The 22,009-nt window shown below is 34.9% G+C and overlaps 2 protein-coding genes and 1 pseudogene across 2 annotated transcripts; all 3 read left to right on the top strand.

Moving 5' to 3' along the window:
* The first annotated feature begins 2,066 nt into the window (after window positions 1–2,066).
* LOC141845407 (uncharacterized) lies at window positions 2,067–3,071 on the top strand. Its single transcript, XM_074733469.1, has one exon. It carries the CDS (start codon window positions 2,067–2,069, stop codon window positions 3,069–3,071), a length of 1,005 nt encoding a protein of 334 aa, XP_074589570.1.
* Window positions 3,072–8,109: 5,038 nt separating this feature from the next.
* LOC141845406 (uncharacterized) lies at window positions 8,110–11,668 on the top strand (annotated as a pseudogene).
* Window positions 11,669–13,755: 2,087 nt separating this feature from the next.
* LOC141845405 (uncharacterized) lies at window positions 13,756–16,004 on the top strand. The gene is made up of 6 exons (XM_074733468.1): window positions 13,756–13,803; window positions 14,493–14,785; window positions 14,865–14,994; window positions 15,070–15,354; window positions 15,428–15,529; window positions 15,609–16,004. Exons 1-6 carry the CDS (start codon window positions 13,756–13,758, stop codon window positions 16,002–16,004), a joined length of 1,254 nt encoding a protein of 417 aa, XP_074589569.1.
* Window positions 16,005–22,009: the final 6,005 nt, after the last annotated feature.

The raw sequence follows: 22,009 nt of genomic DNA, 5'->3' as shown, positions 1-22,009 counted from the left end.
AAGAAAGTTACAAGGCCGAGGCCTTCCAAGAATCTCTAATCCAAGGATTTAGAGGTTTAGGCATACCAAGTGTTTGAAGAAATGCCAAGTATTGTAGAAAAAAAAATATTAAGTATTTTACTTTGAAAAGGCTAGTACCCGACTTCCGAGGTTGTCGTAAAACAAATCCAGGTGACCAATTCCGAGGTCTTGGCCCTGGTAGGACCGAGGTCCTTACCCTCTTAGGATTGGTGGCTCGCTACCCCAATCTCTATTAGGGAGCGCGCTTTGGTACTATGCCTAGGGCCCAAGAGAAGTTGATTATGTATTTTGAAGTATAAGTTTTAAGTATTCAGAACAAGTAAAGCAAGTTTTTGTAATAAGTTTTTATAAAAGTTTCAAGTTTCAGCAAGTTTAGTTAAGAAAGAGTATCATCTGCAATTTCCTGTTATGTAATGAGAATCTTTAGTAATTGCAGGATATTATAGCTTGAGCATGAAAGATCACATGTTTTATGTTTTAGGAGTTTCAAAGCATGAAAAAGTTTCTTATCATGAGCATGTAGTTTTCATACTTTTCGTATATATATGCACATCTCAGTTTTTGTGAGCTAGATAGTACTTACTAAGCTATCCGCTTATAGTTGCATTTCCTCTTACTGCAGATAAAGGAAAAGGAAAGCTTATATGAGGGAAGACGACAAGGGGATGCATAATAGTGTGTGTGGTGCCTGGACTATGGAAAGCCTTGGCAATTTGCTAAGAGCAAATTAAGATATTAAATTACTAAGAGAACTTAGAAATTTTACTTTTATGCATTGTTAAGAAGATCTTATGAATTGTTAGTTTTTATCCATTAGATTTCTCTTTGGTATTTCCATTGTTAATAATCAATAAGATTAGTTATAATTAGTATTAGTAGCACCTTGTGATTCCATGTCTTTTCAATAAATATGCATGTAACTACAAAGCAATGAAATGAACCAATGCATGATCTGTTTTCGATATTGCTACCTTTTGATACTCTTGGCATATGAAACATAGGATTTAATACTTTGTGTTTCTAGATTTGTTTTAGAGAATTTAAGAAGTCCCTTATGATCCTATGCATGTCAATAGAATTAGAAAAGTTTCCGCACAAGTTAGAGAGATTTTTAATTATTGCTAAATAGGGTAGCAATGTAAGTAAAGTAAGTAAGTAAGTAACCCCGCTCTTAGAGAGCTAGAAGGGCGGGCGTTACAATATGGTATCAGAGCAGTTCCCATTCTTCAGCATCACACACATCTGCATCAGCCTTGCCGTCTTCAAGTAAGAAAGTACTTAAGTTTTCTTTTATGTTTTTCCTTATTGATTGCAGTATAGATTATATTTTTTTGATATATGCTTAGAAAGTATAGAGCCGATTCCAAGTCTCTTTCTCTGTAAAATAGATGGCTAGAAGAGGACGTCCCCGTACCGCTCGTGCTGAGGACCAAGCTCAGGAGAATGAAGGGCCCAATCTTGTTGAAGTTGTTGCTCAGCTCCAGAGACAAGTAACAGAGCAACAACAAGTGATTGCCAATCTGATGGCCAATCAGCAGCCAGTTCCTCCTACTCCCCCAACCAGAAATGTGGAGGCTCCAGTGGTAACTGAGGTCTCACCAGCTGCTCAGGAAGTCACCACAGCACCTAAAAGGCAAGAAGCATATCTCATACAGTGGCTGAAGTTGAAGCCAGAAAGCTTCTCAGGCACGACTGAGCCCTGGGATGCCCAGGCTTGGTTCAAGACACTAGAGAGCACGATGGAGCTTCTTGACTGGCCAGAAGTCGAGAAGGTCAAGTGTGCCTCTTTCTGCCTGACTGGAGATGCTCGTATGTGGTGGGAGAGGATAAAGAGCAAGAGAGCAGCCAACCAGATGAATTGGGCTGACTTTGAGACAGAGTTTTATGAAGAATTCTTCCGTCAACGGATCACCAACAAACACTATGAGGAATTTATGGAGTTCAGACAAGGTGACCTGTCGGTGGAAGAAGCAGTCAGAAAATTCAACAGGCTAGCTCGTCTTTGCCCAGAGCTAGTAAGTACAGAGAAGGAGCGAGTCAGACTGATGCTCAGAATGCTGAGACCAGAGATAGCACTTAATGTGAGTAGTGGAACTCACCGACCCCAGACTGGCGAAGAACTGGTCAATAGTGCATTAATCGCTGAGCACTATCTGAACAGTATCAAGGCACAACAGATACAACTTGAGCCAGTTAAGACAGAAGACAAGGCAGCAGGGGGTCAGAAACCCCAATCAAGTAAGCAGAACTGGAATGACAAGGGTCACAAGAGAAAGCAGTGGAACTCAGGAAGTAACCAAAGGGGAGGACCAGCAAACAAGCAGACCAAGTTCCTTCCTTGTCCGAAATGTGGGAGAACACATCCAGGAACTTGTCTTTTGGGTAGGACTGGATGTTATTCGTGTGGGCAGGAAGGGCACATGGCTAAAGAATGTCCTAACAAGTTTAAAGCACCTCAGCCGCAGCCAGTGCCATATGGAGGCAAGCCTCAGTTACACTACATGCCTGCAGCTTTGGGAGGACCCCAGCTTAGTCAAGGAAGGGTGGAAGCCCCACCAGATCCAGCCAGTGCCAGAGTATTCTCCTTCACTAAAGAAGATGTTGCTAGTGCCTCCACGGTCGTAACAGGTCAAGTAGTTATTTTTCAGCATTTAGCTACTGCACTATTTGATACTGGGGCGACCCATTCTTTTGTATCCGTACCCTTTTCCAAGGAATTGCAGGTGCCTACAGAAAGCATGAACTCCAAGTTCTTGACGACCCTACCCTCTGGGGAAGTCATGGAGTCCAACCAGTGGCTTCGGGCTGTACCAGTTAGAATTTCAGACCGCGAGCTATATGTAGACTTAGTGGTCCTTGCAATGCAGGATTTCGATGTCATTCTGGGCATGGATTTCCTCAGCAAGTATAGTGCTTCAGTGGACTGCCGCAGAAGAAAAGTGATTTTCAGCCCAGAAGGAGAACCGTCCTTTAAGTTATGCGCCATCGTACTCCACGGGAGGTCGAGAACTTGGTTAGCGCCTCATTCGTGCGAAGAGGGCGGCGTTTGATCCAATGCGGAAGAAGGCGGCATCGACCGATGGCTTTCCGATTGTTTGGAGAAGGAATTGGGGGAAAAAACAGAGAGGAAAACAAAATCGAATGGTAAAAGTTGCGATTTTTGGAAGGAGGAAATTAATTTTATTTGGTCAAAAGGAAGGGAGGAGGAACATTTGCGTAGGATTTCATCTCTCTTCTTTTTTTTTTTCTATTGGTGGAAGAACATTTTGCGTATGTAATTTATTTGGAATTAAAATTTATTTTTCACTCTTTAATAAAAAATAAAATCTGCTATCTAACGGTCTCACATGATCAATCTTACAATCAAAACTAATAAATCAAAAATCTGTAATTGATCATTACGGAGGAAGACATTATCTCGAGATCTTCAAAATTTGACTTATGTCCACTTTAGTAAGTCTACCCCGCAATAACCAACTCAATCATGTGTCGGGTGCTTTTATATTGAATGGTGATAAGGGTGTCAAAAAATTAATCCGACTCCGGCGCGCGACTGATCCAATTGAAAAAAAATTAAGTTAGAATTGAGACTTTTTAAATTTGAATCGAATTCAGATTGAGAATTTTAGATTTATTTAATTGGATCGATCGGGTGGTATGAGTTAATATTAGTATGACAATGATAAAATATTGAGATAAAAATTATTTTAAAAATATCAAAAAAATCAAGTTAGGCGGATTATATAGGTTTGGGTTCGGGTTCGATTTCAGACTTAGGGTTTCAAGTTGATTTCAAATTCAAGTTGAAATTTGTTAAAAATATTGATCAAATCCAATCCGAGCCCATTCCTAGCTCATTAGAATTGACACTCCTAAATGGGCGATATTCGTCTGAAGCATGTGCAACAACAAAGTCTTCGATAGATATAGATTGATTCACTTAGAATTTTTATAATGCTCGTATACGAGTCAACTGGATTTAGTACAATTCAAATTCTAGATCTGCAACCCTACGGGTGCATGCATAAAAGAAAATTTCTCACTCGTACATGTTCACAGGATCAAAAGTTATGATTCAATATAAATCAACTTTCATATCACAAAATCCACAAAATCCCAATTAACCGGGAGTAACTTCACTTTTTCCATTCATTTTCATTCACATTTTCGAATAATATATTTGATAGACTTTAAGACATATATAATTATGTCTAATATTTTCTCTAATTTTATCTCTCAAAAACAAAATGTATATAATCCTTTCCTCTACGCAAACCCAATTCTTTCTCCTTTTGTAATAACTTTAGAAGGACCCTCGCACAAGTGACTTTCATTAAGGAGGTTTATTGGTGACAACATCTACTCGACTTAGAGTTGCTTCTGAAGTATGCAATAAAGTCCTAACTTCTTCCTGTGTATTAAAGTGGATTTAAAGAAAGCATTTGATATCACTAATTGGGTATTTTCTTTCGGCACTTGTTGATTTTGGTTTTCCTTCTTCACAGATTTTGTCATTGGATCAAAGGAAATGCATCATCGCCGGTTCTCCTACTCTATATCTTTGAATGTGCTGGAGTGTATGGTTTCATCGGAGACGAAGGCATGGCCTTCGCGCAAGGGGATCCACTTTCTCCTCTATCTATTCCGGCTTGACGCATTTAGGTATTATCCCGAAAACTTTGGAGCATTTCCGTTTTCGACTCACTTTCCATTTTCTTTATTCAGATATGCGAGGCGGCCTTAGTCTTACACACTCGTGCACATGCGGATGATCTCATGCTATTTCGTCTTGTCGTGCGGATGAGTCTTCTACTGCAACATTTAAAGATTGTTTGGATTTTTTTGGGAAGCTAATCCCGTAAAACGACAGATTTTATGGCCGGTGAACAGGCTACTTCAAGAATCAATTACTTCAAATCATGGGCTTTCATGAAGGTCCTTTTCCTTTAGCACTCGGCCTATTCCCACTACAAAAAAACAGGTATTTTGCGATGAATTTTTGGGACGAATTAATTTCGTCGCCAATCAGCAACGAAATTTGCGACAAATCCATATTTCGTCGCTAATCTGCAACAGATTTGGCGACGAAATAAATATTAGTCGCTAATTTAGCAACTAAAAAAATTCGTTGCAAAGTTCGTTGCAAAAACATAAATCGTTGCTAAATTTGTCGCAAATTGGCGACGAACTATCTTTTCGTCGCCAAATTGGCGTCGAATCTAATTTTCGTCGCCAAATTGGCGACGAATAATATATTCGTCGCCAATTTGGCGACGAAAATAGGATTCGTCGCCAAATTAGCGACAAATTTAGCAACGATTTATTTTTTGTCGCAAAAAAAATTACAGTTTTAATTATCGCACGGTAGGTTAGCGACAAACAATTAATTCGTCGCCATTTTGGCGACGAATTTTTCAAATTCGTCGCCAATTGGCGACGAATATGCATATTCGTCGCCAATTGGCGACGAATTTAGCGACGAATTTGTTGTTGTCGCCAAAAACCCTAAAACCGGGAAAATATTTCCTTATCCCGCCCAACTTTGGCGACGAATCACATGTTCGTCGCCAAATTGGCGACGAATATAAGCGTTCGTCGCCAAATTGGCGACGAATTTGAATATTCGTCGCCAAATTGGCGACGAATTTTCATATTCGTCGCCAAATTGGCGACGAATTTGGCGACGACCTTGTTTTTGTTGCCAAAAACCCTAAAACCGAATTATTATTTTGTTATTCCATTCGCAAGTTGGCGACGAATCCTATTTTCGTCGCCAATTTGGCGACGAATATAAAATTCGTCGCCAAATTGGCGACGAAAATAGGATTCGTCGCCAATTGGCGACGAATTTTGCGACGAATCTTTTCGTCGCAAAATACTTAGGTTTAAACCCTAATCCGAACTTCTCTTCTCTTCTCCGCCGAACTTTTTTCTCTTCTCCGCACGCGAACGCGCCGAATCTCTCTCGCCGCCGCTCGCAGCGCCTCTCCTTCTCTCCCTCCGGATCTTCCCTCGCCGGAGTCTCTCCCTCGCCGGAGCTCTTCCTCGCCGGCTGTCTCCCTCACCGAAGCTCTCCCTCGCCGCCGGATCTCGCTGGATTTCGCCGGATCTCGCTCATTTCGCCGGATCTATCCCTCGCCGAAGTTTTCCCTCGCCGGATCTCTCTGATTTGTCGCCGAGATCTCTCCGAAAGCTTTCCTCCTCACGTGGTAACCTTCCTCCTTCGTTTTTCCTCTTTTCTTCTGAGTTTTAGCCGCTGACGCCGTTGGAGGGACATCGCCGGACGTCGGGCGGCGCTGCCTGTCCCTGGCCGCCGTCGGGCGTCGCTGGCCGGCGCTTGCCGGCGCTGGCCGGCCTTTGCCGGCGCTGGCCGGCCCTTGCCGCCCCTGGCCGGATTTTTAAAGGCCGGCCCTTGCCGCCCCTGGCCGGCCCTGGCCGCCCCTGGCCGGCGGTGGCCGCCCCTGGCCGGCGGTGGCCGCCCCTGGCCGGCGGTGGCCGCCCCTGGCCGGCCGCCCCTGGCCGGCGCTGGCCGCCCCTTGGCCGGCGCTGGCCGGCGCTGGCCGTCGCTGGCCGGCGCTGGTCAGCCCTTGGCAAGGTTAATTTTTAATTTTCCTATGTTAATTCTAGCTGTTAAGGTTAATTTGCCTATGTTAATTTTCATGATGCTTATCAAAGATAGTTTCTACCTCAGATGCTTAGAAATGTTATAGTTGGTTTTAGATTTTTGGTAGAATACATAGTATTTTTATTGTGGTAATGTTGCTATTTAGATTGTAATCTGAGTAGATTCATATCTGAAGAATATCTTATTACCATTTATTGTATCGTATAAATGTGGTAGGACAAGTGTACAAGTTATCACTCCCTAAACCGTACGTAAATCCTAAACCTAAACCAAAAAATCCTAAACCTCCTAAACCTAAAGACTAAAGACTAAACCCTAAAACCTACAACTAAACCCAAAAACCCTAAACCCCCTAAACCTTAAAAATTCACTAAACCATAAAAATCTAAACTCGTAAACTCTTAAACAATAAATGTTAAACTCTTAAAAAATCCTAAATCTTAAATTCTAAATCTTAAATCCTAAACCTAAACCCAAAAACCTTAAACCTCCTAAACCTAAAGACTAAACACTAAACGACCCTAAAACTTACAACTAAACCCAAAAACCCTAAACCCCCTAAACCTTAAAAATTCACTAAACCATAAAAACCTAAACTCGTAAACTCTTAAACAATAAATGTTAAACTCTTAAAAAATCCTAAATCTTAAATTCTAAATCTTAAATCCTAAACCTAAACCCAAAAACCTTAAACCTCCTAAACCTAAAGACTAAACACTAAACCCCTAAAACTTACAACTAAACCCAAAAACCCTAAACCCCCTAAACCTTAAAAATTCACTAAACCATAAAAACCTAAACTCGTAAACTCTTAAACAATAAATGTTAAACTCTTAAAAAATCCTAAATCTTAAATTCTAAATCTTAAATCCTAAACCTAAACCCAAAAACCCTAAACCTCCTAAACCTAAAGACTAAAGACTAAACCCTAAAACCTACAACTAAACCCAAAAACCCTAAACCCCCTAAACCTTAAAAATTCACTAAACCATAAAAACCTAAACTCGTAAACTCTTAAACAATAAATGTTAAACTCTTAAAAAATCATAAATCTTAAATCCTAAACTTAAACCCAAAAACCCTAAACCTCCTAAACCTAAAGACTAAAGACTAAACCCTAAAACCTACAACTAAACCCAAAAACCCTAAACCCCAAAACCTTAAAAATTCACTAAAATCTAAAACCTAAACCTAAACCCAAAACCCCTAAACCCCCTAAACCTTAAAAAATCACTAAATCATAAAAACCTAAACTCGTAAACCCTTAACCAATAAATCATAAACTTTTAAAAATTCTTAAATCTTAAATTCTAAACCCTAAATCCTCCTCCTAAATCCTAAACCTCTTAAACCCTAAACCTAAACCTCTTAAACCCTAAACGTTATAACAAGTGTTGATGAATTAAAAAAGAATTATTAATGAAATATATGTTAATATGTTCGAATTTGTGGATTCAGGAAAAATGCAGAACGCAAGAAGTTGGATGTATAACAAGAATTTACCTGAACGTAGAGGTTTGACCGATGAATTTATTGCTGGATTAGAACAATTTATCGAGTTTGCTTCAAATAAGTTTGATTTTATGGATGGAAATAAGATAAGATGCCCATGCAGAAAGTGTCACAATGGCAAATTTTTAGAAATAAATAAAGTACGAGAACATCTGTGTAGATTTGGTTTCACCCCAAATTACTATAATTGGACTTCTCATGGTGAACCGTTCATATCTGATGAAGATTATGGGCAAAACATACAATACTCAGGCATGGGAGATCAGAGCTATTATATTGATCAATTTAATCCATATCAGAGGATGGTAACTGATGCTGCAGGTCAGAATATTTTTGCAGAATCGAGTGGTCCAAGTTCTAGTTTGCCTCCAATGGTTGAACAAATGTTTACTCCTTATGCTTATGCATCACCATTAGAGGAGACACAATTACCCGGAGTTGATGCAAATTTAAATAATGAATCATATCTCAAATTGATGCAAATTTAAAATGAATCATATCTCAAATTATTGAGTGCTGCAGATGAACCATTGTGGCCTGGTTGTGACACTCACAGTCAACTCTCTGTTACTGCAAGATTGTTGAATGTCAAAGCAGAACATAATGTGTCTCAAGATTGTTTTAATGATTTTGTTCAAGTTATGGGGGAGGCATTGCCACGTGATCACATAATGCCCAATGATTATTATGATATGAAAAAACTCGTCAAAGACTTAGGTCTTCCAGTTGAAAGAATTGATGTTTGCAGAGATGGTTGTATGTTATATTGGGGTGATGATGAAAATGCAGAAATTTGTAAATTTTGTAATCAAGATCGATACAAACCTACCAAAAGGAGTCAACAACGACGTAAAGCATACACTCAGTTGTTTTATTTGCCTTTGACACCTAGGCTACAAAGACTTTATGCATCAAAAGTCACTGCTGAACACATGACTTGGCATGCAACTCATCAAACAGAAGAGGGTTTAATGTGTCATCCATCAGATGGACTGCAGTGGAAAAATTTTGATAGAACACATCCTGAATTTGCAAAGGAAATACGAAACATTCGGTTAGGTCTTTGTGCTGATGGATTTGCTCCATTTGGTAAATCAGGAAGAAATTATTCATGTTGGCCAATTATTGTAACTCCGTATAATCTTCCACCTGGAATGTGCATGAAAACAGAGCATATGTTTTTAACATTGGTTGTGCCTGGTCCAAAAAATCCGAAGAAGTTAATAGATGTTTATATGCAACCATTGATTGCAGAGCTGAAACAATTATGGGATCAAGGTTGCCCTACCTATGATGTGCATACTCAAAAGACTTTTACAATGAAGGCTGTACTTCTTTGGACCATAAATGATTTTCCTGCTTATGGTATGCTATCAGGATGGAGTACCGCTGGGATTTTAGGATGCCCAATATGTATGGAGAGATCAAAAGCATTCAGATTGAAACATGGGAAGAAGGCAAGTTATTTTGATTGTCACAGACAATTTTTACCACCAAATCATAATTTCAGAAGAAATAAAGATGAATTCACAAAGAATAGAATTGAGAGAACACCCCCGCCATTGAGATTAACAGGTGAACAGCTTTGGTGGAGAGTACATAATTTTTCATCTGTGATTGAAGATCCACATGGTACCCCTTATGAATATGGAAATACACATAAATGGACTAAAAAGAGTATCTTTTGGGAATTACCATATTGGTACAGTCATTTGATTCATCACAACCTTGATGTAATGCATATTGAGAAGAATGTGTTCGATAATCTGTTTAATACAGTTATGGATATCCCGGGGAAAACAAAAGATAATTTGAATGCAAGAAAAGATATGCGACTTATTTGTAAAAGACCTACTCTTGATGTTGATGAAAATAGTAGGGGACCTAAGCCAAAGGCAGTGTATACATTGAACAGAGATCAAAGACGTGTTCTTTGTGAATGGGTAAAAGCTTTGAAATTTCCAGATGGTTATGTCTCTAATCTTGGAAGATGTGTCGATTTGAAGGAATGCAAATTGATTGGTTTGAAAAGTCATGATTGTCATATATTTATGGAAAGACTTATTCCTATCGCTTTTAAGGAACTCTTACCAAATTTTGTATGGGGTGCCATTACAGAATTAAGTATGTTTCTTCATGATATTTGCTCAACAGTTTTGAAATCCTCACACATGGAGACATTAGAGCGAGAAATTCCAAAAATTTTATGTAATTTGGAAAGGATCTTTCCACCATCATTTTTTGATTCAATGGAGCATCTATTGGTTCACTTGCCTTATGAAACTAAAGTTGGAGGTCCTGTACATTTTCGATGGATGTATCCATTTGAAAGGTAAAATAATATTATTTATATACTTTGTTGTTTCATATATAATAATGTCTAATATACTTTTGTTTTATTACAAACAGATTTCTGTATCATTTGAAGAAAAAAATCAAAAATAAGGCACATGTTGAAGCGTCTATTGTTAATGCATATATTGTGGAGGAAGTAACAACGTTTGCATCATATTATTTTGAGCCTCAGTTCGAAGCAAAAGACAAAGAGCGGGAAGAAATGAAGAAGGACCCATTGATCCTAATTTGATACCAGTTTCAATTTTTAATTATCTTGGCAGGCCAAGTGGACCATGTAAAGAGAGATACTTAACTGGTCAAGAATGGCTCGCAGCGCACACATATATTTTACTGAATTGTCCAGAAGTAAACCCATATTTTGAGTGAGTATATATATATTTTATATTATATTTTAATTCGATTGTAAATAACTTATGTTTTCAATATTGTTGGTTTTATAGGATTTTTCAGAATTTATATTCAGGAATGTCAACACAAGAGTTTAATAATTTCTGTGATAAAGAATTTGCACCATGGTTCAAAACATATGTAAGTATAAAAATTTAAATTTGCTCACTATTTAATTTTGTAATTAATTTTGGAATTTGATTTTAGATTCAGGGTAATCAAGCTCAGATTGACTCCGAATTGTTATTGTATCTTTCATGGGGTCCAAAATCAATAGTACGGACTTGGCCGGTATATTTCATAAACGGATATAATTTTCATACTCAAGATTATGGAATGGGCAAGGCAACAATGAATAGCGGTGTTTGTGTTCAATCCTCCTCAAATGGAGCTGCAAGTAATGATTTTTATGGGTTATTGGATGAAATTATAGAGGTGGAATACCCAGGTCCAGAAATTCGAATTGTTTTATTTTTGTGTCGTTGGTTTGACCCTGTCAGAGGGATGAAGGTGCATCCACAGTATAATTTGGTTGAAATTAATCATAAGAGATTATATAAGAGATATGAACCATTTGTGTTGGCACAACAAGCAATTCAAGTATTTTATGCTTCATATCCAAGTTTGAAACGAGATAAAATTGATTGGTGGGTTGTTTGTAAAACAAAAGCAAGGTCAAAAATTGAAGAACGTTGGCAAGAGAATGCATATCAACAAGACGAAGTGGTAAATACATTTCAGACACATGAATATCATATAGAGTAGTGATACCCGTAGATATAAGTGAAATTCATCAAAATGAGGACGAAGACGAGGACGACGAAGAGGACGACGACGACGATGACGATGAAGACGATGACGATGAAGACGACGATGACGATGACGATGAAGACGACGATGATGATGATAATTCATGCTGAGTAAGTTAGTTGACATTATAAATAAATATGATGCTTACTATGCCAATATTATTATTTTTAAAGTATATATATTTATTTTAATCGGTAAATTTCTTTTTATTCTTCATAAATGTGATACAACACTTTTGATAAAAAAATAATATTTAAAATACAGTGGGGGATTTCTACTCTCTAACGCCACAGTTAGAGGTTCTGTTTCTACACGGGAGAAATTAGTGGGAAAAAATTATCCTGTACTGTTATCTTTTTTACTCTTTAATCTGCTTATCCATGAACGGTAAAAATTTATTTGTTTATTTATACGTCTTTTCTTCCATAATTCGTCTTCTGTCTCTAACCTACGCATGATGAAGATGTATATTTCTGGTTTGTTTATCACTGATTTTATTGGGTTTTATGTGGCTAAGTTTTTATTTCATGCGCTGTAGGAGTCTTTTTCTCTTTTGATCCCAAGTATCCTTAGTTTTTTCCCCTTATACATTAGATTTGCTTGAGTATCATGGATGTGTTACGGACACTGATTATTTGCTCTTTCCAAAATTCGATTTTGTTGGATTCAATTTTTTTTTTTTTTTGGTGTGGATAAGAAGATGGATCGGTACCAGAGGGTGGAGAAACCGAAGGAACAGACCCCGATCAATCAGAATGAGATCCGCAATTGTTTCCTTTGATAGTTTCGACAAGTTCTAGATTAGGAAGTTATTTTAACAATCTAAATTAACAACTACCTCTAATTGATTAAATTCGTATTAACTATATTACTTTTTTAATATAGAAATGAATAAAAAAATCTTACATATAATTATCCCACGTTTTCCAGAAATTATTTTAAAAATTCATTTAAAATAATGGAATGCACTTATGTTTATATATTTAAAAGTGATTTTAATCGGTAAATTAAAAATAATAAGAGAGATTTAAATGGATTCAAAGCAATAGCGTAAATATTGCAAGGTGGTTAAGAGAATAAGTTAAAAAACAAAGGATTAAAAAATGATGATGAAAATGATAGGGGACCTTGTTGGAAGGAGAATGATCTTATCGAAAATAGTGGTACAAGAGAAATAAAATATTTTATGGATGAGAATAAATGCTGAAAATTTTAAGAATATATGAAACAAAAAATAAAAGATGGAGGACAAATCTAGAGAAGAAAATTTGGACAGAGAATAGCCAACAAATTGATAGAAAATGAGCAATGTTGGGTGAAGATTGAGTCACAACCTCCATGGAAATAATAAGTTCAGGTCAAGTGAGACATTGGGTGGTATATTAGATGTATGAATATCTTTTATTAACAAATGAGATCCAAACTTAAAAAACAAAATTGTTTTTTTTTACCCCAAACCTGCATGGAGTGCCTGTGAAATATCTGAGTTGCTTTTTAAAATGCTTGCTAATTTTTCATTAATATTCATTTGGGAAATCTGATGTGCTAAATGGGACAGCAAATCTTTATGGATTTAACAATTTTCAGATATCTCAGTGCATTACCCAGTGTCCTGGGAGTAAATGATGAGATGCTGCTCTTTTTATTGCTGAATATGGCTAAATATAAAATATTCTATCTCAAGTTATGCTAGCATTGTGCACATTTTTCTTTTGTAGTCATTTGGCCTATGACCATTTGATTACCTTGGTTTATGCAAGAAAAATCAACATATGTCACTGTCATGGGCACTAGGTGTCAGTTTTTCTTATTAATTATAGATTTAAATGTGGGAGATTCATAAACTACTGCTAGAAAGACCATATACTTAATTCCCAAGCATCACTAATTTGGTTGAATTGTCATTCTACACAAACTAGCATTCTATTATGTTCATATATTAGTCTTGCTAAGGTTTTTCAGTTTGGTATTTGGTGTCTTAATTCATGTCTCATACTTTGTTTCTAAAGGCAAAAGGTTCGAATGAGATTGTTTTGAAGGCAATGGGGCGGGCTATTAATAAGACTATTACGATTGTAGAACTGATCAAGGTATTCTATTTTGGTTCCACTGATATTTGTATTGTTTTTCTCAATAAGTTCTTTAGATTTCTCATACCTTCAGTTTGATAGATTAAACTAAATGAAAGTTCTTCAACTTATTGGATTTTATCTATGGTGGTGATACAGAGAAGAATAGTTGGTCTTTATCAAAATATGACTAGAGAATTTGGTGTGGAGTTGGTCTATTAAAGTTGCACAGTTGAATATCTTCTACAAAATTTTAAGTTTGAATATTAATAATTTCCCTAGTTACTGACACCAGTTATGATTTTCAGGCTTGAGACTACTAGACATGTGTCAGTAATTACCATAACTTTGTCAAAGAAGGAACTGGATACATCTGCGGCTGGATAATTCTGCTGTTTGTGTATAATTCTGCTGTTTGTGATTAATTATGCTGCTGCTGTTTATGAGTAGGTATGGAATGCTGATCTCCATAGTTCATTGTGTATAAATCTGCTGTTGTTGTGCCCATATTTCTGCTGCTGATACTTGGTGATGCTAATGTTGTGTCCATACTTGGTGATGCACTTGCTGCTAAATCTGCTGCTGTTGTGCCCATATTTCTGCTGCTGATACATGGTGCTGCTAATGTTGTGATGATATTCTGTTGCTGTTGGAGGATATTCTGAGGATATTCTGTTGTGATGATATTTCTCTAATATATTTTTTGACAGTGGCGACGGGGTAGACGCAGTAGTACTCCTTCAGGTGCAGGCCCCTCTACTTCTGGTGCAGCCCCCCCTACTACAGATGCAGCCCCCCCTATTACAGATCTAGCTCTCTCACCTTCAGGTGCAGCTCCCTCGCCTTCTGGTGCAGCTGCCTCGCCTTCTGGTGCAGCTCCCTTGCCTTCTGGTGCAGCTGCCTCGCCTTCTGGTGCAGCTCCCTCTCCAGGAGCCATAGCAGGTCCTTCGACTGGACAGGCTGCTGCACAGACACGAGTGTTGATAGTCCCACTCGGTGATTCGTAAGTATCATATCTTAATTATGTTGTCAATTAAATTTTGATAATTATTTAACATTATTTATTTGATATTGTATAATAGGTTTACTGATGATCCTGTACGGATTGTTCACGATATTAATAGAATCGTGAACAATCTTTGGCGAGGGGATTCTATGAATTTTAGAAGCACTCCTGATTCCACCAAGGAGTTGTGGTGGAGTGAATTCAAGGTAAACTATGCATTTAATTATATATATATGATAATATTGTATAATAGTTAATAAATTCATTGTTTTAACTTTCAGCGTGCGTTTACTTGGGATCCGACTGATGAAGTCGAAATTCGACGGATTTTTAAAAAAAAATGCGGTGATCACATCCGGCATATCTTAAATCATGCCAAAACAAGGAAGAAAAAACCAGCTTGCATTTCTGATGAAAATTGGGAGAAAATTTCTAAATTTTGGGAAACTGAGGAAAGCAAAAAGATAAGTAATCAGAATAAGCTGAATCAAGCTTATAATACTGGTGCCTCATCTGCGACGTATGCGGGCGGCTCAATCAATATGGATGAGCATACGCGTAGATTGGTAATTTCTTTCAACTACTTCAATTTAAATTTATTTTATATTTTTGTTTATATATCTAACAATATTTTTTTAGGCTAAGGAAATAGGCCGAGATCCTGATTTCATCGATACTTTTACTCGCGCGTTCCAGAAAAAAGACAAGAGTTGGAGCGGAGAACGAGCAAAAGCCATGAAGGTTTTAATATATTTTTAAATATTTATGTGTTTAATTTCTAAAATATTATAACTTATTGATATATCTTTTGATAATACAGGATAAATTTACTGAGCTTTCTTCAGCTGCTAGCTCTCAGGGATCTGAGTCCTCAGTTGGGAATGAATTGAGTCTGTGGTTGGAGGCGAGTGGGGGATGCAAAGGTGGTGGAAGGATTTTGGGTATGGGTTCTTTGAGCAGAACCCATAGAGTTGCTGGTACCTCTTCTACCACCTCCCCTGCCGTCACATCACAGATACATAGCTTGACAGAGGAGGTCACTCAATTGAAAGGCCTATTACAACAAAGGGACGAGGAAATGATACGAAGAGATAACCAAATTAAAAAATTGCAAAAACAACAAGAGCGGATTTTGCAACATTTTCAGTTGCAACTTGGTGACGACGACGACGATGACGACGACGACGACAGCGACGATGGTGGTGATCCTTCATGAGTTTTTTTGTGTATGCATTTTTGTAAGCATTATTTTATTTATGTGACATGCTTTTTATTACAGCTGCAAGTTAATAATTTATATATTGTTAATAATACTGTTTGTTTTTTTGTTACACAGGTTTTTATAAACAAATCAAAAAAAAAGGTTAGTCTTTACATATTTAATTTATAGATTTTAGTATTAGTTTTAATTTGAAGAATGATACTTTCTCTTTTTCTCTTTATCTTATTTTTCTATGCAGGCGAAGACAAGATAGTGATGGAGAATCAAGCAGAGTTTCTGGCGGACTACGATGATCTCTTCTATCTTGTCTTCATATATCTTCTGATTTGTTTGTACCAGTACTTTGTCTCTTGCCTTCCTGTATTATGATGCTGTGACTTGGTTAGACTTATAGACATGTACATACATGTCTAATGTACTTATTTGTTGGATTGTATTATGATTTTTATGGATTGTAGATGTTATGGATATTTGGATGTTATGGATATGGATGATTTGTTTGTTATGGATTCATGTATGTTATGGATATTTGGATGAAATGAATGGATGTTATTGTTTTATTTGTATTAGATTTGATTTGCTTGTTTGTTACAGGTTACATGTATTTATGAATCGATCCGATTGGATCGATATTGTTTGTATATACAGGATAATCACCAAAACGAATATTGCATTGAAATTTTTTTTTGTTTTTGCAACGAAATTTGCGACGAATATAGGATTCGTCGCCAATTGGCGACGAAATTAGCAACGAATACCAGTTCGTCACAAATATATCGTAAGTTTACTATTTATCGTAATTTGCAACGAATTCAAGATTCGTTGCCAAATTCGTCGCCAATTGGCGACGAAACTCCAAAATTCGTCGCCAATTGGCGACGAAAACAATTGGCTTCGTCGCCAATTGGCAACGAATCTGTTTTCGTCGCCAATTGGCGACGAATTTTCGTCGCCAATTGGCGATTCGTCGCCAATTGGCGACGAAAATTGGCGACGAATTCAGAATTCGTCGCCAATTGGCGACGAATTATGGAATTCGTCGCCAATTGGCGACGAATCTGTTTTCGCCAATTGGCGACGAATTTTTATTCGTCGCCAATTGGCGACGAATTCAGAAATTCGTCGCCAATTGGCGACGAATTTTGGCGACGAAATTTTGAGTTCGTCGTAAAAAATGGCGACAAATGTGGGTTTTTCGACGCAGATTTTTGGCGACGACTTGATTGCGACTAATTTTGTTTCGTTGCAAAATTCGTCGCCAAATTTTTTGGGACGAATTTTTTGTTAAAATTCGTCCCAGATTTCGTCGCAGATTGGTTATTTTTTTGTAGTGTGATTTTGATTAGATTTTTCGCAAGGTGCAGGTCATTGTGTATCAGTTTGTAGATCTCAAGCCACGGTAGTATCTAAGATATCGGTGGCTCTGTTCCTGAGATGAGATTGATTTTGTGGTCTGTGGTGCTTTGTATGGCCTGTAGATGAGCATGTAAGTATTGTGATGTGGGGACATGTGAGGCTATGGTGTCTTGGTGTTGGTGGTGTCATGGGTTTGATGCAGTTTCTTGTGTGATGGGTCATATGTGTGTGTCTAACGGCTAGAGCTGTCTAGGCTATGATGCTGATCTTTTGATTGTACATTTAAGAGGTCTAACCTCTTTTATTTTATTTATATATGAACCATTTTTCAAAAAAAAAATTTAGAAGGTCGGGAAGCCTCTTATAATAATTTAATTTTCTAGATAGCTCCTTTCATAGTTGGTCAATATAACTGTTTTAGTCGATCGGATTCCTCCACCAAATTCATCCATTAAAATTCATCATCAATAACTAAATTCAAAAGGTTGATCGCCCAATCAACAGAGCCGATGCCTAACTATCAACATGAGCTTGACTCAGATGCCTAACTATCAACATGAGGAGTCTCTCAAGGATACATGTCTCACAGTTTGCATAAATTAAGAGCTTATCATCCACAACTTGACCATACCAATCACTTAGCCACGAACTCGCAAGTTGCTTACAAATACACAAGACACAAGATCGACCACAAGCACATGGCTACTTGCGAGCCGATTGATCTCTTGGTAGGAGATCTTTATCCCTTGAGGCAGCCCGGGTAAATTACCCAGGCTGGCTCCGCCATTGCGTGGCCTCATATGGAGGATAGCTAGAATTGTCAAACGGAACAATTCATGATGGGACAGATCAACTCATCAAAAAATTGATCATATGACAAATCAACTCATCAATATAACTATTTAATGAATTATTTTTTAAATATAAATAAATTTATTTTAAATTTTAAAAACTAAAATTAATGAATTATATTTATTAATTTAATAAATTATTTTATTAAAATAATTATATTAATGAATTATTTTAAATATATATATATATTTATGTTAAATTTTAAAAAATAAAATTATTTAATGATGTTTATTAATTTAATAGATTATTTTATTAAAATAATTATTTTAATGAATTATATTGTTAAAATAAAATTAATGAATTATATTTATTAATTTAACAAATTATTTTATTAAAATAATTATTTTTAAAAATATATATAAATTTATTTTAAATTTAAAAAATATTAATAAATATAATTATTTTGTTAAAATAAAATTAATGAATTATATTTATTAATTTAACAAATTATTTTATTAAAATAATTATTTTAATCAATTATTTTTAAAAATATATATAAATTTATTTTAAATTTAAAAAATATTAATGAAATATATTTATTAATTTAATAAATTATTTTATTAAAATAATTATTTTATTAAAAATATATAAATTTATTTTAAATTTTAAAAATTATAAATAAATTACATTTATTTTTATATATATTATTATTTTATTATCATTATTAATATTGTTAATATTAATATTATTAATTTAATTTAATTTATTTGAATCAAGGATAAAATAGTAAATATTAAAATGGTTATATTTTATTCTTTTCAAATAAATAAATTGAACAAATAATATTAAGTTATATTTTATACTTTATAATCTTGGTTATATGATTAACTGGTAATCATATAACCAATGTTATATAAGATAATTGGAACCAAATGCACCTTAAAATTTTTAAAATATAATTAAAGTGCTTAAGGAATCTAAACGACTCAAAATTTAAAAAGAAAAATATAAACATACTCAAAGGAACTTAAGCAGACGTATTCTTTGATAAACAATCAATAAAATACTAAAGTTGAATGCACTTTTTGATTATTTTCATAAACGTCGAATATAATTTTAAAGTAAAATTTAGAAATTTCTATTTCCCATTTGACCCATTCAAGTCACATAAAACATTTATCAAAACATCCTTTTCTTCATCATGAATTTGGTTACATTGGGTGGCATTATTTGACATTGACCGAGACAAACGGCGTATCGAGTCAACGGTGTGATGTGGGGGTTGACTCTTGGTTATGATGACGTGGCTTAAGTTGAAGAAAAAACTCGTTTGCTTAGCAACGAAGCACGTTCACGTGGGAAAGAAAAGAAAAATAAAAGAAAGGTTGTCACAAAAAGATAAATCAGAAAATTACAATTGATTACTATAGAAGCAAGGGCATGCCACGTTAATTTTCTTTATAGCCCGGGGGCCAATACCATTAAAGAAGAATTTTTTTTTGGATTTATAGGTAAAAGAAAGACAAATTTGAATAAATGAAGAGAATAACCCAAGTAGTTTGGAATAACCTAGGTAAATTACCCGGGCAAATTCCGACAGTGTATAGAAGAAAGTATTATTTCAGCTTCGTCGAGATTCGACCTTTGCCCATTTCAATAAATTTGTCCTATAATAACTAACTCAATCATGCTATAGGAACAACCAACTATGATGAAACTTGTTTATACTTTAGTTTTCAGAGGTATATAATTCTTATATTTACCATAGGTATACGATTTTTTTTTAAAAAAAAGAAAATTGTATATAGATGGAGAAAAAAATTGAGAGTGTCAAAAATGAATTCAATTTGTCAATTCGATTTCAATTTGGATCGATACAAAAAAATTGATTAGAATTGGAGTTTTTTTTTTTTGAGTTGGATTGAATTCGGATTGACTAGGATTGATCTGAATTTAAATTTTAGGAGATTTTTTAATGAAATTAAAATTTATTTTAAGAATTAAACTACTTTTTTATAATAATAGAAGGTTAGAATAATAACCATAAAGTAGTGAAATAAAAATAAAAAATTATCAGAGAAAATTAAAAAAATTAATTGGATCAGTTGGGTTGATTGAGTAATCCCGATTTGGGTTCGAGTTTAAGATTTTTTAAATTGAGTTCAGATTAAAATTCTTTTATAATATTGTTGCTTCGACTCAATTGGAACTCATCCGAACCATCCGAATGAATAACCTTAGAAAAAATAAAGATATAGAAAATAAAATATGTATTTTGTAGAATGAGACTACCTCCTAATAATAATAATAATAATAATAAAAGATTGGAGTGCAGCATGACAGTAGGCTTCTTTTGGGTGATAAGCACACCTCCGGATTCCTTGTCCACTAAGGTTTGAAATTCAAGGAACTTAGGAAATTTATCTTCCGCATTTGTATTGTAAACTGTCATTTATATTTTTAAAATTATTTTAGTGATCGATGAAATTTTTTTATAAGATCAAATTTATCATATTTAAAATTAATTAGATCATACCATCTGAATAATCTGAATTATAAAAAAAAATAATCGGTGACTTCTCTCCATGAATTTATTTCGTTAAGGGTCTATTTTATGAATAGAAAAGCATAGGAAATATGAAGAAAAAATCGATTTGTTGATAGATCGAAAATCTATTATTTTCTTAATTTTACATCTAAATAGATAATTAAATAATATATTTGTTTTTTCAATTTGGCATGAGTATTTTTTTTTTTTTTGCATTGTGTATAATTTAAGTTGCGCCTAACTTAGATTAGACGCAAACTAATCGAGCATATGTTAGTGTGTTTTAGGAGCTCATTCAAAAATATTTAATTTTTATTTAAAATTATTGAATTTGGATTGAATTTCAACCTGTATAATAGTTTTTCAAGTTGAATTTGAATCTATAATATTTTATTCGATTATGCACGAGTCACTCATGAATCGAACTTGAATCATATTTTATTTATTTTTACATAATTTTAATTTAAATATACATAAATTAAAGTTCAAATAATTGAAATCGAATTTCAATTTAAATCATTTTGAATTATAATTCGATTCAGTTGGAATCCAGGTTCTATCAATCTAAATTCAAATTTTATTTTGAATCAAACTCGAGTCAAAATTATTTATATTCTCTAATTTCAAATCAAATTCGAATATCACATATATTTTTTAAACTAAACCTAAATATTAATATTTTTATATTATTTGACTTGATTCGATTCGTTTACACCCCTATGCGAATGAGAAATCCGAAAAATTATATGCGCGTGGTTAAGTAAAATATCAATTTTAAAAACGTTTCATTAGGTCATACCTAACGACTCGATTTAACTTTAACTTCCATCCACAATAATAATAATAATAATAATAATAATAATAATAATAAAACTAAGTCAATTTTTGTGTTTACTTGGTGCTTAAATTTTCCTTTTCTCACTTTCTCTGTATTTGGGTGAAAAATATTATATCATCGGGATGTGATTGAGTTGATTATTATGAGACGAATTTATTAAAATGAATAAGAGTTAAATTTCGATCAAACGGACACAATATCTTTTTAATAGGATCAATTATAATTTTTTAATTTAATTTTTTATAGATAATTATGAAATTAATAGTGTGAGCTATTATAATCACTGATGAGAGGTAAAAAAATATTGTGAAAAATAATCGAAATTAAAAATCCATTTTCTCATACTTTTTTTTACCCTTTTTATTTTTTATTATATTTATCTTTCTCTCCGGCCTTCCTCGAAATAAACACACCATTAATAGTAATCGGCTGTTCGATGCTCGTGAAATCACGATCCGTCGCCCT

The sequence above is a fragment of the Curcuma longa genome, chromosome 14 (assembly GCF_044706935.1).
Source record: "Curcuma longa cultivar G26 ecotype Majalengka, Jawa Barat chromosome 14, ITB_CL_G26_1.1, whole genome shotgun sequence".
NCBI lineage: Eukaryota > Viridiplantae > Streptophyta > Magnoliopsida > Zingiberales > Zingiberaceae > Curcuma > Curcuma longa.
This window is presented reverse-complemented; position numbering and strand designations above follow the sequence as displayed.

What these genes read in the sequence shown, in the direction of transcription:
- LOC141845405 (XM_074733468.1), top strand. Translation starts at nt 13,756, where the DNA reads ATGGGGCGGGCTATTAATAAGACTATTACGATTGTAGAACTGATCAAG. An exon ending in ATAGTCCCACTCGGTGATTC is followed by an intron (nt 14,786 to 14,864) that starts GTAAGTATCATA and finishes ATTGTATAATAG; the next exon opens with GTTTACTGATGATCCTGTAC. An exon ending in TGTGGTGGAGTGAATTCAAG is followed by an intron (nt 14,995 to 15,069) that starts GTAAACTATGCA and finishes TTTAACTTTCAG; the next exon opens with CGTGCGTTTACTTGGGATCC.
- LOC141845407 (XM_074733469.1), top strand. Translation starts at nt 2,067, where the DNA reads ATGCTCAGAATGCTGAGACCAGAGATAGCACTTAATGTGAGTAGTGGA.